Below are 11265 nucleotides of genomic sequence, written 5' to 3'. Positions count from 1 at the left end.
AACATAGGATGCAACATCTGGAAGGCTAGGATTTAAAACTAATGAGAACTAATGACAGCACAAAAATTATGACTGATACATCAGTACATTTACTTTTCTTCAGAAGGGATATGAAAGCTCATTCTATGCATCACAAGTATCTTATTTCTTGTGGGGACTATGTGGAAATATATTTCAGTTATTTACCCTTGGATTAAGGTCACTGTCTACAACTAATTTATTTTTAATTTCCTGCACATGTGCATATTCTTATTTGGAATTACTCATTTTGGTTTCAATCAACTTTAATTTTGTTACAATGCAACACCAACACAACATGAATTTACAGAAACTGGAAAAGTGCTCATTCTTAGTGGGTACTTCCAATATTAAAAAGTGATTATAATATGTAATCTTCAAATCCGTCTACTTTTAACTACAAATATCCCAATACAGAACAAGTTACAAAGAATAATAAATGCAGGAAGTGCAATATTTATTTTTCTGAAGTGTTTATCATGGGGAGACAGCTTCAGAAACATAACTGCAAATACAGTTAATGCAACAAGTTATTAACCTAATTAGGAATCACTTGCTATAATGAAGGTGCCAGAAAAAAATCACCAGTTTTATGTAACATTTTCTGTGCATGCAATGTTAATAAATCGACTATCAATTATTCTGCTTGCTATAATGAAGTTCCCATTACGGGTAAGAGAAAAAAATGTAAGTTTTATTTAAAAGAAACCAATTCACTTTACCTGGTGTGATTCTATCATAATAGACGTGGTTTGGACAGGAGGATGAGAGGCAACACTGGTAACTGCCGGGGAAGAGTGTTCTTGCACTGACATTTCTGACAACACAGTGGTAACAGGTACTGAAACGGATGTCCCTGGCTGTATTTGATAATGCTGATGCGTAGAACCGAGTGTGGATGTGATGCTGCTGATTGCTGGACCTGCAGCTACTGTATAAGGCAGAGTCACATTGAACTGAACTGGTGGCAACAGCCCATACCGAGCCATAAGAAGCTGCTCTGACACTCGCTGCAGTTCCTCTTGCTGCTGCACTATGAGCCGCTGTAATTCTTCATGCTTCCTCTGCAGCTGCTCCTGGATCTGACTCTGTGATGATGTTAACACAACAGGCTGACCAACAAGCTACAGCAATAAGCAGACAAAGAAATAAAAAGCACGATCTGCATGACGACACATCACCTGAACTATAACCACCTCATTTCATGAATACTAACACAAAAATTACAGCTCTGTGATTTACTGGCATTTTCTGAAAAATATTTTTACATGTGGCAAAAATCCAGTAAATTATGCGAATACATTCTGTTGTGTAAGGGTGGCAGGTCAAAACCTTTACCTGCAAATTAAATGGCTGTTGAAATCATGATGCACAGAACTTTCTACAGAGTACTAAGACATATACAACAGGCATAAAATTCTAGACAAGACCTGAAAGTACAATCATTTTAGAAAGTACACCAATGGTTTATGGTCTTCCTTGAAAAGTCAAGATCAGTTAGATGATCAAGAAATTCACACTTTTATTGCACCTGAACATTCATTACCATAAGGGCCCTACCCTGAGAGAAATGAACTCAGTCTGCACCATTTCCCCAAGATACATTTTTATATTAACCTCCCATTATGTCTCCATCTCCCAGTCTCTTATTTTGATATGATGGAAAGACCAATACTGAGCACAAAAAGAAAAGACGCATATAAAAGGAACACTAAAGGAAGAAAACAGAAAAATTGAGATTCTGTCATAAGATGATCCACTCTGGTATAAACATCAATAGATGATGAAGAAATATATTTAAACATTATAACAGAGAAAGTGTAGGACCCATAAAAAAATTAAGTCTTGGATATCAGCAGATTAATTGGTAAGAGCACAAAAGACAAACCTCAGATGGAGGTGGAAGAGATGTTACAATAGCTCCTGGAAAGCCTGCAGCTGCAAGTACAGGCTGGACAGGAACTGGAACTGCCACATACTGCGGCTGTGGAGCCAAAAACGTTCTTTGAGCAGTAGGCGGCCCCACCTGCTGTGACTGACTCGCTGTCAGTACAGGCTTGTTAAGAACAGGTGCCACCACACTAGTTCTTGATTGCTGAAACAATGCACACTCCTCTGCAAGATCAGTAATATAAAACAGAACATACTGTTAAGTACATGCAAAACATAACAAAATACTATATGGATGTTAAAAGACCATGAATAACATCTCGGAATAATCTTCCTACCATAAATACTTTCTGAGATCACAGTGTAGAAACCAAAGAGCTCTAGAATAAACAGAACAACACGCATAAAAATATTCATATTGCACATTTTACTCACTGTACTGTGCTGTGTGAGCTGGGAATGGCGAGAGTTTGGGGAGTCCGCAGATATGGAAGTAGAATCTGACCCAGCGCCATGATGAACTGAGTGTTGTGTTTGTGCTTTGGCTCCATTTCCATCTTGTGGAGAACATACTTCTGCTAACCGTGATATTTTACCAGCTGTTTCAATGCAAACATACATCACTCACAATTTATAAATATAATGTAAACAATTCTAAATACTGAGTCATATCACATGCAATGTTATGAAATTACAGGCCTTGCTGCACAGACTTCAGAGAGCGCTTTCCACTCTCATTCCGATGGCATTTGATAATGCTTACAATGACAAATTTCCATATACTATATGTACGATTCTGACACACCTGATGACTTGGATGACCATGGACTCGAAGCAAGACCACTTTGAGATGCTTGTTTTGATGACCGTTGATGCTTGGTATAAGGTGACTGTCCACTAATCGTGTTGTCCTGACTGTTATCTTGGCTCCTTGGTTCTGATGCATCTTCTGGTGCCTTTTGCAATTGCTTCATCACGTCCGCATAGCTGACAGCCCCATACAAAAACGTGAGTACACAGAAGCAAACAGAACAAAAACTAATTTTAAAACAGTAATTTCTGTTGTCACAAAATATGAATTTTAACCATGACATTAAAACCAAAGATTACTCTCTACATAAGAAAGTCCACAAAGATTTTAATATGACGACACTAGAAATAGTAAAAATGGAAAATAAAACAAAGGCAAATGCATGGCACAAAAAGATGTCTTACAGAAATAATATGTAACAACGATGTCCATAAATAACAAACTACATATTACAGAATATGCTCTGAAAAGTTGACAGTTGCTCAGCTGTCAAGAAATTTCCCACATTTATAGAACCCTTGTTCAAAAGACCCTATCCAGTTACAGTACAATCTGCTGCGCACCTCAGATCACATTTTCCAAAGATCCATTTAATAAATATATGATTAAAAGTAGAAATTTCATTACAAGTCTGTTATATAATAGGTAAGTTCTGCTGTGTTATACATCCTGACAAGAGTGAAAAGGTTTACTCTAATTTGGAACACACATATTTTCCAGGCATGTTCTTTGTGACTTTGCATATCACACTGACCCTACGTTCATAAATCTACTATTGTGAAGTCCACCTCAGAACACATCTTCCTTTGTGTCTCCTTAAATACAGAATTTGTTAAAAATGTTTCAAACAGAATTTGTAAATCTTAACAATGTCTATAGTTATGTTTTATACAGTTCTCAGCTTTTATTCTGCTACCTAAAAATGTAAAGATTAAAACATACAGAACTGAAATATTACCTCCTGTTTTGTACAAGTGTGAAATTTGGTTCCCCAATGACAGAAAAACCTACATTAAGGACGTTTGAGAACACAGTGCTGAGGAGAAAATTTGGACTCAAGAAGGATAAAAGAACATAATGCTACAGGAAACCGCATGATGAGTAGCTTCATACTTTGTACTCTTCACCAATTATCAGAATGATCAAATGAGGGAAAGTGAGACAGAGTTAGGAACTTAGCAAGTATTAAACATAAGAAATGCATAAAAGTAGGATTTGAAGTTTTCACAGCAGTGAGTCTGAAGATGACTGTCTTCTGGGTTGTTGCGCCATGTAGTCTGGTTGAAGTTTACCAATGCTTTAGAGACTACCCCGAAGACAGCCATCTTCCTGCATAAAAAGTTTTGGTTCGGAAACACAAAACGAACAGACCGGTTGGAATACATAGGCATAAATGGGAGGATAAAATTATAATGGACATTAAGGAAATAGGGTGGTATACTAAGGGTTACCATATGAATGAAAATCAGCAAATTGTACTGCAAACACAACAAAAAAATTTCAAAATTCACTGAGAAGTTTTCAATATAAATACTGATGAACACATGACCCTCCACAGTTTTCTACAGAACAATTACTTCATCCACTTCATGCAGAGGACATTTAAAAGTTATTTTAGCTTTAATTCCTTGGTACCTTTCTTTAAGTGACAAACTGCATGGTCTTGAAACCATATTTAAGTCGTGAAAATGGCAGACTCATTCAGAAAAGATCAACTCAGCTGAACCCCCAATATTTCATGTAATGCGTATAAACGAAAATTTGAAGCAGAATAACATTTTATGTGTAAAGACCGGGATTTGAGAGAGTAAATAATTTTCAAGAATCTGCACTCAAATTCAGGAAACATGGTGAGAAATTAAGAAACATAACAAATGTGTTGATGCAATTAATACTGTCTGTTCCAAGTTCGATTGTATTGCATTATGTCACAATGACTGTACCAAGTTTTTCAGGTTTAAGAGTTTATAACATTAGCAGATAATTAATTATACTCTATAAGTCAGAAACCACTAAAGAGTGAATAAATATAGTACACAGCACAGCAAAAACATACCAACATCATGCACACTTCACTTTCACAAACAACCCTACCTAACAACTCGATGTGTACACACAATAAATTCGGGTTTGGAATTCCATTGATGGTATGTGATGTAGAATCTTGTCTGCAACCAGATCCACTGCTGGCCCTTTGTAAGGAACCGATAATGGCAAGACGTCCCCTCTCCCTTCTGCATCACTGAAAGTGAAGGTCATCAACTTTTTCCTGAATTAGGACAATTCATTTTACCTCATCTCCTACAGACCACCTACTACTTACATCAAAAATGACACCCACATTTCTTCAATTAACCATAACCATATTTAATGCATTCTTCTGTGGTGTCTAAACTGAATGTATTTACCACACGATCTACATTTCAATGACTTAATAGTCTATGATACATGTGTACCTTACAGATGCAATTCAGCAACAACTACCATCATCAGTGTTTTAAATATACTACTAATTATGCAACCCTCTCAGTTCATTATGTCTCCAGCGTTTTATTATCATAATACAAGGTTCTTATGTAAACACTAGTTTTCATTCCCTGTAATTTACAAGTTATTTTGATAAAACCCCGTTCATTTTTACATTTTACACATTTAAATTCCTATGGGGCCACACCTTTTAAATGTAACTAAAACTCATTACACTTTAAAACATAAATTGAAAATGGTGTTTCACTTGCACCAGTCATTCTTCTTTAGATGAATATCTTCTACAGGCTACTATACTTTTGGTATTTTCATTCACAAATGTAAAACCTACCAATTGGAGTATGCCATTAAATTCGTAAGTAATCCTTCTGGTTACATTTTTGCACTATACACTTTGTGCAATTATGACAAAAAAGAATAGCAATACTGCTACAATCATTGTATGTATATTGTCAAGGTAATATTTTCTTTGAACATAGTTTAGTTCAGAAAGATGTACAATGTCAGATACTGTCTTCAGGTAAAGGAAAAGACTACTGACACTGTAGGAACCATTGGATACAGCTGGACCGTACTGCTAGACAAAGAGGCACATAAGAGGAGGACTACGAACAGCTATTATCCAACAGTTCTCACAGAACAGGTACCGTCCACATAAGAGACACAGCCAACCTCAGAAACATCATACAACTTTCTGATCCAGAAAATGAGCAATGTCCAAAGAAAACATTGTCATATCCAACTTACTCTTTCTTATACCTACTTTACAGAAGTTCTTAAATATAATTCAGCTTCTAATTAAGGAAAGCTATACTGCAAATAAAATATGCGACGACATTTTCTAAAGCAGGTATGTCTTTAAGCCTTTATTTTGTAAGTGCTCACTACTTTGTCTACTACTCAATTTGCAAATAGTGTAAAGCGGAGAAAATCTGTTAGCTATGAGTTCAGTACTTACAGGCTTCATGACATGTGACCACTTTCTCCAGGTCATCTACATGATAATAATCATATCCAGATGTTCCAAGAACTTCAAAAGGCAGATAACCAATAATCGGTGGAGCTCTACAAAAGAATTGTTTTGATAAAATACCTTCCCAAAAAACAAGTAGCAGGGCACCTATGATACATAATTTCCTTCAAATGCGTGCCTATATGGCGAGTTCGGTAAAAAATTATAAACAAATAATTACACAACTTGGTAAACCATCTCTTTGCATAATTTCTAATAGTACAGACTGTAACCAACTAAACTATAATAACACAATAAAGCAGAGTCCTTCTTGAGAAGCTTACTCAGAAACCGAAGAAATGATAGTCTCTCGTTAAAACAGTAATTAGCCTTTGAGTACCATAAAAGGTTGGGAATTTATTGGCTAGCTGAATGTATTTTTCATTCCTCAGGAATGACTGCTCAATGGAACTGGAACAGTTAATTAGTTAACTAGATATAAAATACATAAATCATTAATTTCTACTACTTTACTGAAATATTTTTAACTATCATGAATATTTAACAAAGTGAAATGAAAAATTATTTCCACGTGCAGCGTGGAATCTCGGATGCTATAACCCTCCTAACAACAGACATGTATTTACAATACATGAACATCAAGCAAAGTCAGAAGTAACAAAGTACATATTTGGAAAATATGTTTCCTCCATTCAACGCAGCCATTTCATTTCTGTCTTATAAACAAGCAGTAAAAAAGAGAGAATGTCCTAAAACTTTCATACCTGTGGTCCAGAAACAGGAACTTCCATTCCAGACTATGTCGTGAAGTAAATTCACTTTTTGTCGAGTCAACTACTGACATTTCACTTATCAACAAGGGCAGGTGAAGTCTGCCTGTACCCACAAATACCAACCTAAAAGAAATACCATATTCTAAAATGGGAGAAGTAGTTTCAAGAAAACTAACACTTTGAAAACTAATTTAACATTCTAATGTCACATACATACCGAGAATCTGCTTCACAAGAGAAACTGCTAAAACTGTTGCTATTAGAAACAAAGTTATCCACTTCGGGAGTTTCCACATCAGAACCTAAAACCAATCACTCTCTGTTACAACACCAATGGACAGGAACTATTATATTTAATACCCATCAGTAACTGAAAACAGTTGATTTCTTCCAAGAAATTGAGAATGAGGGTGCGGACTAGATTCAGCTGCTCAGGAACAGGGTCCAGCACCAGGCACTTGCCAACATGGTAAAGAGACTTCTTATTCCTGACCAGTTGTGACCAATACCTTCTTAAGCAGGAATCTGCTCCACGGTGTTAGTTAAATAACTGGTTTCAGTTGGTGACAACGGTAATAATTGCAGAAGCATAAATAATATAATACAAATGATAATAACAATAGCAACACATACCAAAATATCCAACCTGTACAGGCAGTTAATATAATTCCAATGATTTCATCCCAAGTATTTTTAAATGTAAATATGAAAGGAGTTGCAGCCAGATTCATTTAAAAATTCATAAAATCTAATTAAAGGAAAGTTAAAAAACTAGCCTTTCCATCATATCCCTTGATAATCCAAGTCCCTCTTTTCTTTGTTTTCGTAATCTGGGAATAGTCTTGGGATACAGGAATTTTCTATCCATTGATATACATTCTCTTCATAAACCATTATCAGTACCTTTCTTATATCATTTTTACCTTATTTAAAATCAAGTAGTTATTATCCAGCCCCTACTGCTGCTCTTACATACAGTGGAAATGATGATTTTGATAACAGTAATAACAATAATAATGTATAAAACAGAATAAGATGCAATGTCATCACAGTTGATGACACAGCCAGCTGAATACCATTAAATAGGTGTTGTAATAGAAATAATTTCTGCTATTGTACTAATCCAACCTAATACAGAAGAATATAATCCAAACCCTGTACTATGACAATCACCAACTTACGAAAATATCCAACAAACTGAACTAATTCAAATATGTCCTCTTCCTGGAAGCTGACACCGCCTCGTTTTAAATGGCAAGTGAAAGAGACACGATTATCTGCAATAAAAATTATATGTTAATGTTTTCCGTCATAACTACTTCTTATTTTTTGTACAGAAGATCAAACACCTGCATTCCAAGAAGAGTATACTTCTGTCTGCTTCATGGCTGCAGTTACATTACTAAATATTCACTGCAGAAATCAGAATACAACAGTTACGGTTTATCAGAAATTTGATTAAGTGAATAAAACACACAATTCAATTAAACATAAATCTTTAAAATTAAAAATTAAATTAAATCCGTGGCGTAACAGCTCCAGAGAGCCAAAGCCGACTAGCTTGACTGCTGGCCTCAGGTTCACATGCCTAAGCAGAGGTGAACAACCATCCAACCAGATATAGGGTGACATGTGGTCAGCACGACGAACCCCCAGCCATTGCTAGTTTTCCTGACCGGATTACGCTACACATTGTAGCTCACCAATTTCCTCACGATGCTGGGTTGGCACCGGTCCCATACTCTGGTCAAAAGCTCATGAGAAAATTTCTTCTCCCCTGAGACTCAAACCAGCGCGCATTCTGTATCACCGGTCCGAAGCATGATGCCTCAGACCGCGCGGCTACGGCGCGGGACACATAAATCTTTAGATTTAGAAAATATACAAAAGTTCACTGACCTCCATATACAAAATTTACACTTGACAGCACTCATATAAGTGCCATACATAAAGTTTCAACAAAATCTGTCATATGATTTAAAAAGTTCAATTATTCCCTTAAATAAGTTGGATTTCAAAGTAAATAAAAATTAATGAACTTGAACAATTTTTATTAATATAACTACTGCATTTTTAGTTTAATCAAAAGCTGTCCAAAGATTCATATGTACATAAAATTTAATTCAGCAGCTCTTAAAATAAATTAATGTAACTAAAACTTACACATGTTAATATTTGTAAACAAATACTGGAATCAGAGTTAAGAAATAACAACAGTGAAAGACTGAAGTATTAGCCACCAATCAAACAATTATTCCAGTATGTAACACCAACCTTTTGTATCACTGTAATGTATAGCATCCACAGTGTTGGCAGGATTGAGCAGAACATTGTACAACTCTGAATGATCATCTTTATAAACCAAATCATACATTGTCATGTTCAGAAGGTCACTCTGTGAAAGGGAAATAATGTGCATTTTCAGACAAGGAAACACATTAGATAAAATTAATAACACCAATCATTATTACCACTTGACCTTCATAGTTACTCTTTTGCAAGAAGAGTAGAAAACTTACTCCAAATTTGGGTACCTTTTTGAAAAAGGAAAGCATTCTTTACATTCTTACATACCTAACTTATCTCTCAATGTTTATTTACTGTTGATGCAAACTTTCTTAACAGTATGAAATATGTAATCTCACTGACTTAAATCTTGATGAGGACATCTCTTCTGGAAAAAACCCTGAACCCCTTTACTTTTAAAACCTTTTTCATTCACCTTCTTATTACTTTTCCAAATCACCATCCCTACTTCAATATAATACTGTACTTATGTAACCTATAGTATTCAGAACCTACTGATTTACATGTCGGTATTTGGCACCTGCCTGGGTGGGTGATAACATCAGTACAGGGGTGAGTTTCCAGTGATCAGAATTGTATTAGGATCACTTACTTTTACATGCATGGGGTGTCTAATTTTGTGATGTCATCAAAGAGGATTCTACATGTGGTTAAGTAGGTGCGGTGTCTGGCTGGAAATTCTCCAAGGTCACTTTTTTATGCAAGTATGTCTGTACTCTTCGTGTAAAATGCCTGTCATTGCTGTCTGATTTTAACCAGAACTTGAGTTAGTTAGTTAGTTTGTTTGTTTGTTTGTCTGTTTGTGCACTTAGAGCCACATCAGCATATAAAGCTATTTGTTGTGCCTACCTACCATTTAAGGAAAATTAAACCCAACAGTGTCACAAAAACCAGTATGTTTTACCAGCATGCAAAAGTACACAAAACAGGGCAGATTACTAAAAATAGAAATAATAATAAGAATGCAATGACAGACAAGGTTGTACAGGGGGTCTGCCAGTGGGGTTAGGATTAACACAGCATTGTTACTAAGATACAATGGTATTCTGACAAAACTTCATTTGCCAATTGTAACAGGGAATGGCAGTTTAAATGTACTTAAAACCAAGGAACACTGTAAAATCAATAAAAAATTAACAGTATAACAACAATAACCAAACATGGAAAATGTTGACAAATTTTTAGCAAATTCTCCAATATAAAATTTAATGAAAATCTGTTCACTGGCTCTCAAGGTGTTACGTGTGACAGATGGACACAAGTGGTAAAGCTAGCAATTGAACTCTCATGACTTTGCTATGTACGTGCCTAAAAATGTGTTACCAACATTACAAATGTTATTTAGAAACCTTTCATGAGGACATAGGAAACTACTCCATGATTTATAAAGTACTCACAGGCAAATGACCAAGAAGGCTTGTGATACTCTCCGATGCATAAAATATTTTACCAGAAGAGGAAAATACCATGATGAAGCCATCTAGTGCCTGAAAAGGAAGCATTCAAACATACTGTTATAAAATTTTAAATCAAGATACTTTCTTTCACTCAAAAACCAACATGTACTTTTAATTACTTTTATATGAATTTTGAAACTCAACACTAAAGCCCTTCACCTGCAATAAGAGAGTTATACATACTTCCAAAATCAAATGTGTGAATTCCTCATTTGACAAGAAAGATGGTTTCCAATCCTCTTGAATTTCATGAGCACGTGATCGTACAGCTATTTCTGTTAAGAGAAACATAGATGGGTAAAAAAACATACGCTGGTACTGAAAGTTACTCTGTACCCCACTACTGTTCCAATCTAAGCCGAACTAAGCAAAACTAACATAGCCTGAACAAAACCAAATCTATTTTCTAACAGATGTCCCCTTCATGGTTCAGATCCAATGTTGAGCTCTAAACCTCCTCTGCCAGCCATCATTTTAATTTCAAGTACCATCTTAATATCAGGTGGTAAAAGTGAAAATCTTGCTCCTTATTTAAAATGTTGATTCCCT

The 11265-nt window shown here is 35.5% G+C and overlaps 1 protein-coding gene across 1 annotated transcript in view; it reads right to left on the bottom strand.

Annotated features, from left to right (window-relative positions):
• Clk (circadian locomoter output cycles kaput protein Clock) overlaps positions 1–11265 on the bottom strand; it is a 38217-nt gene that overhangs the window by 25553 nt on the left and 1399 nt on the right. The window contains exons 4-15 of the mRNA XM_022059139.2: positions 10900–10991; positions 10657–10746; positions 9227–9347; positions 8134–8229; positions 7170–7254; positions 6944–7075; positions 6165–6271; positions 4814–4961; positions 2714–2895; positions 2344–2507; positions 1907–2113; positions 741–1142 (exon numbers count right to left, since the gene is read on the bottom strand). Coding sequence (XP_021914831.1) covers positions 741–1142; positions 1907–2113; positions 2344–2507; positions 2714–2895; positions 4814–4961; positions 6165–6271; positions 6944–7075; positions 7170–7254; positions 8134–8229; positions 9227–9347; positions 10657–10746; positions 10900–10991 — 1826 coding nt within the window. The remainder of the gene's footprint in view (positions 1–740; positions 1143–1906; positions 2114–2343; positions 2508–2713; positions 2896–4813; positions 4962–6164; positions 6272–6943; positions 7076–7169; positions 7255–8133; positions 8230–9226; positions 9348–10656; positions 10747–10899; positions 10992–11265) is intronic.

The sequence above is a fragment of the Zootermopsis nevadensis genome, unplaced genomic scaffold (genome assembly GCF_977971745.1).
Source record: "Zootermopsis nevadensis isolate Lab colony 2312 unplaced genomic scaffold, Znev_1.0 Znev_ptg000010l, whole genome shotgun sequence".
Lineage (NCBI taxonomy): Eukaryota > Metazoa > Arthropoda > Insecta > Blattodea > Termopsidae > Zootermopsis > Zootermopsis nevadensis.
The sequence above is the reverse complement of the archived record's forward strand: the minus strand, read 5'-3'. Positions and strand labels throughout refer to the sequence as shown.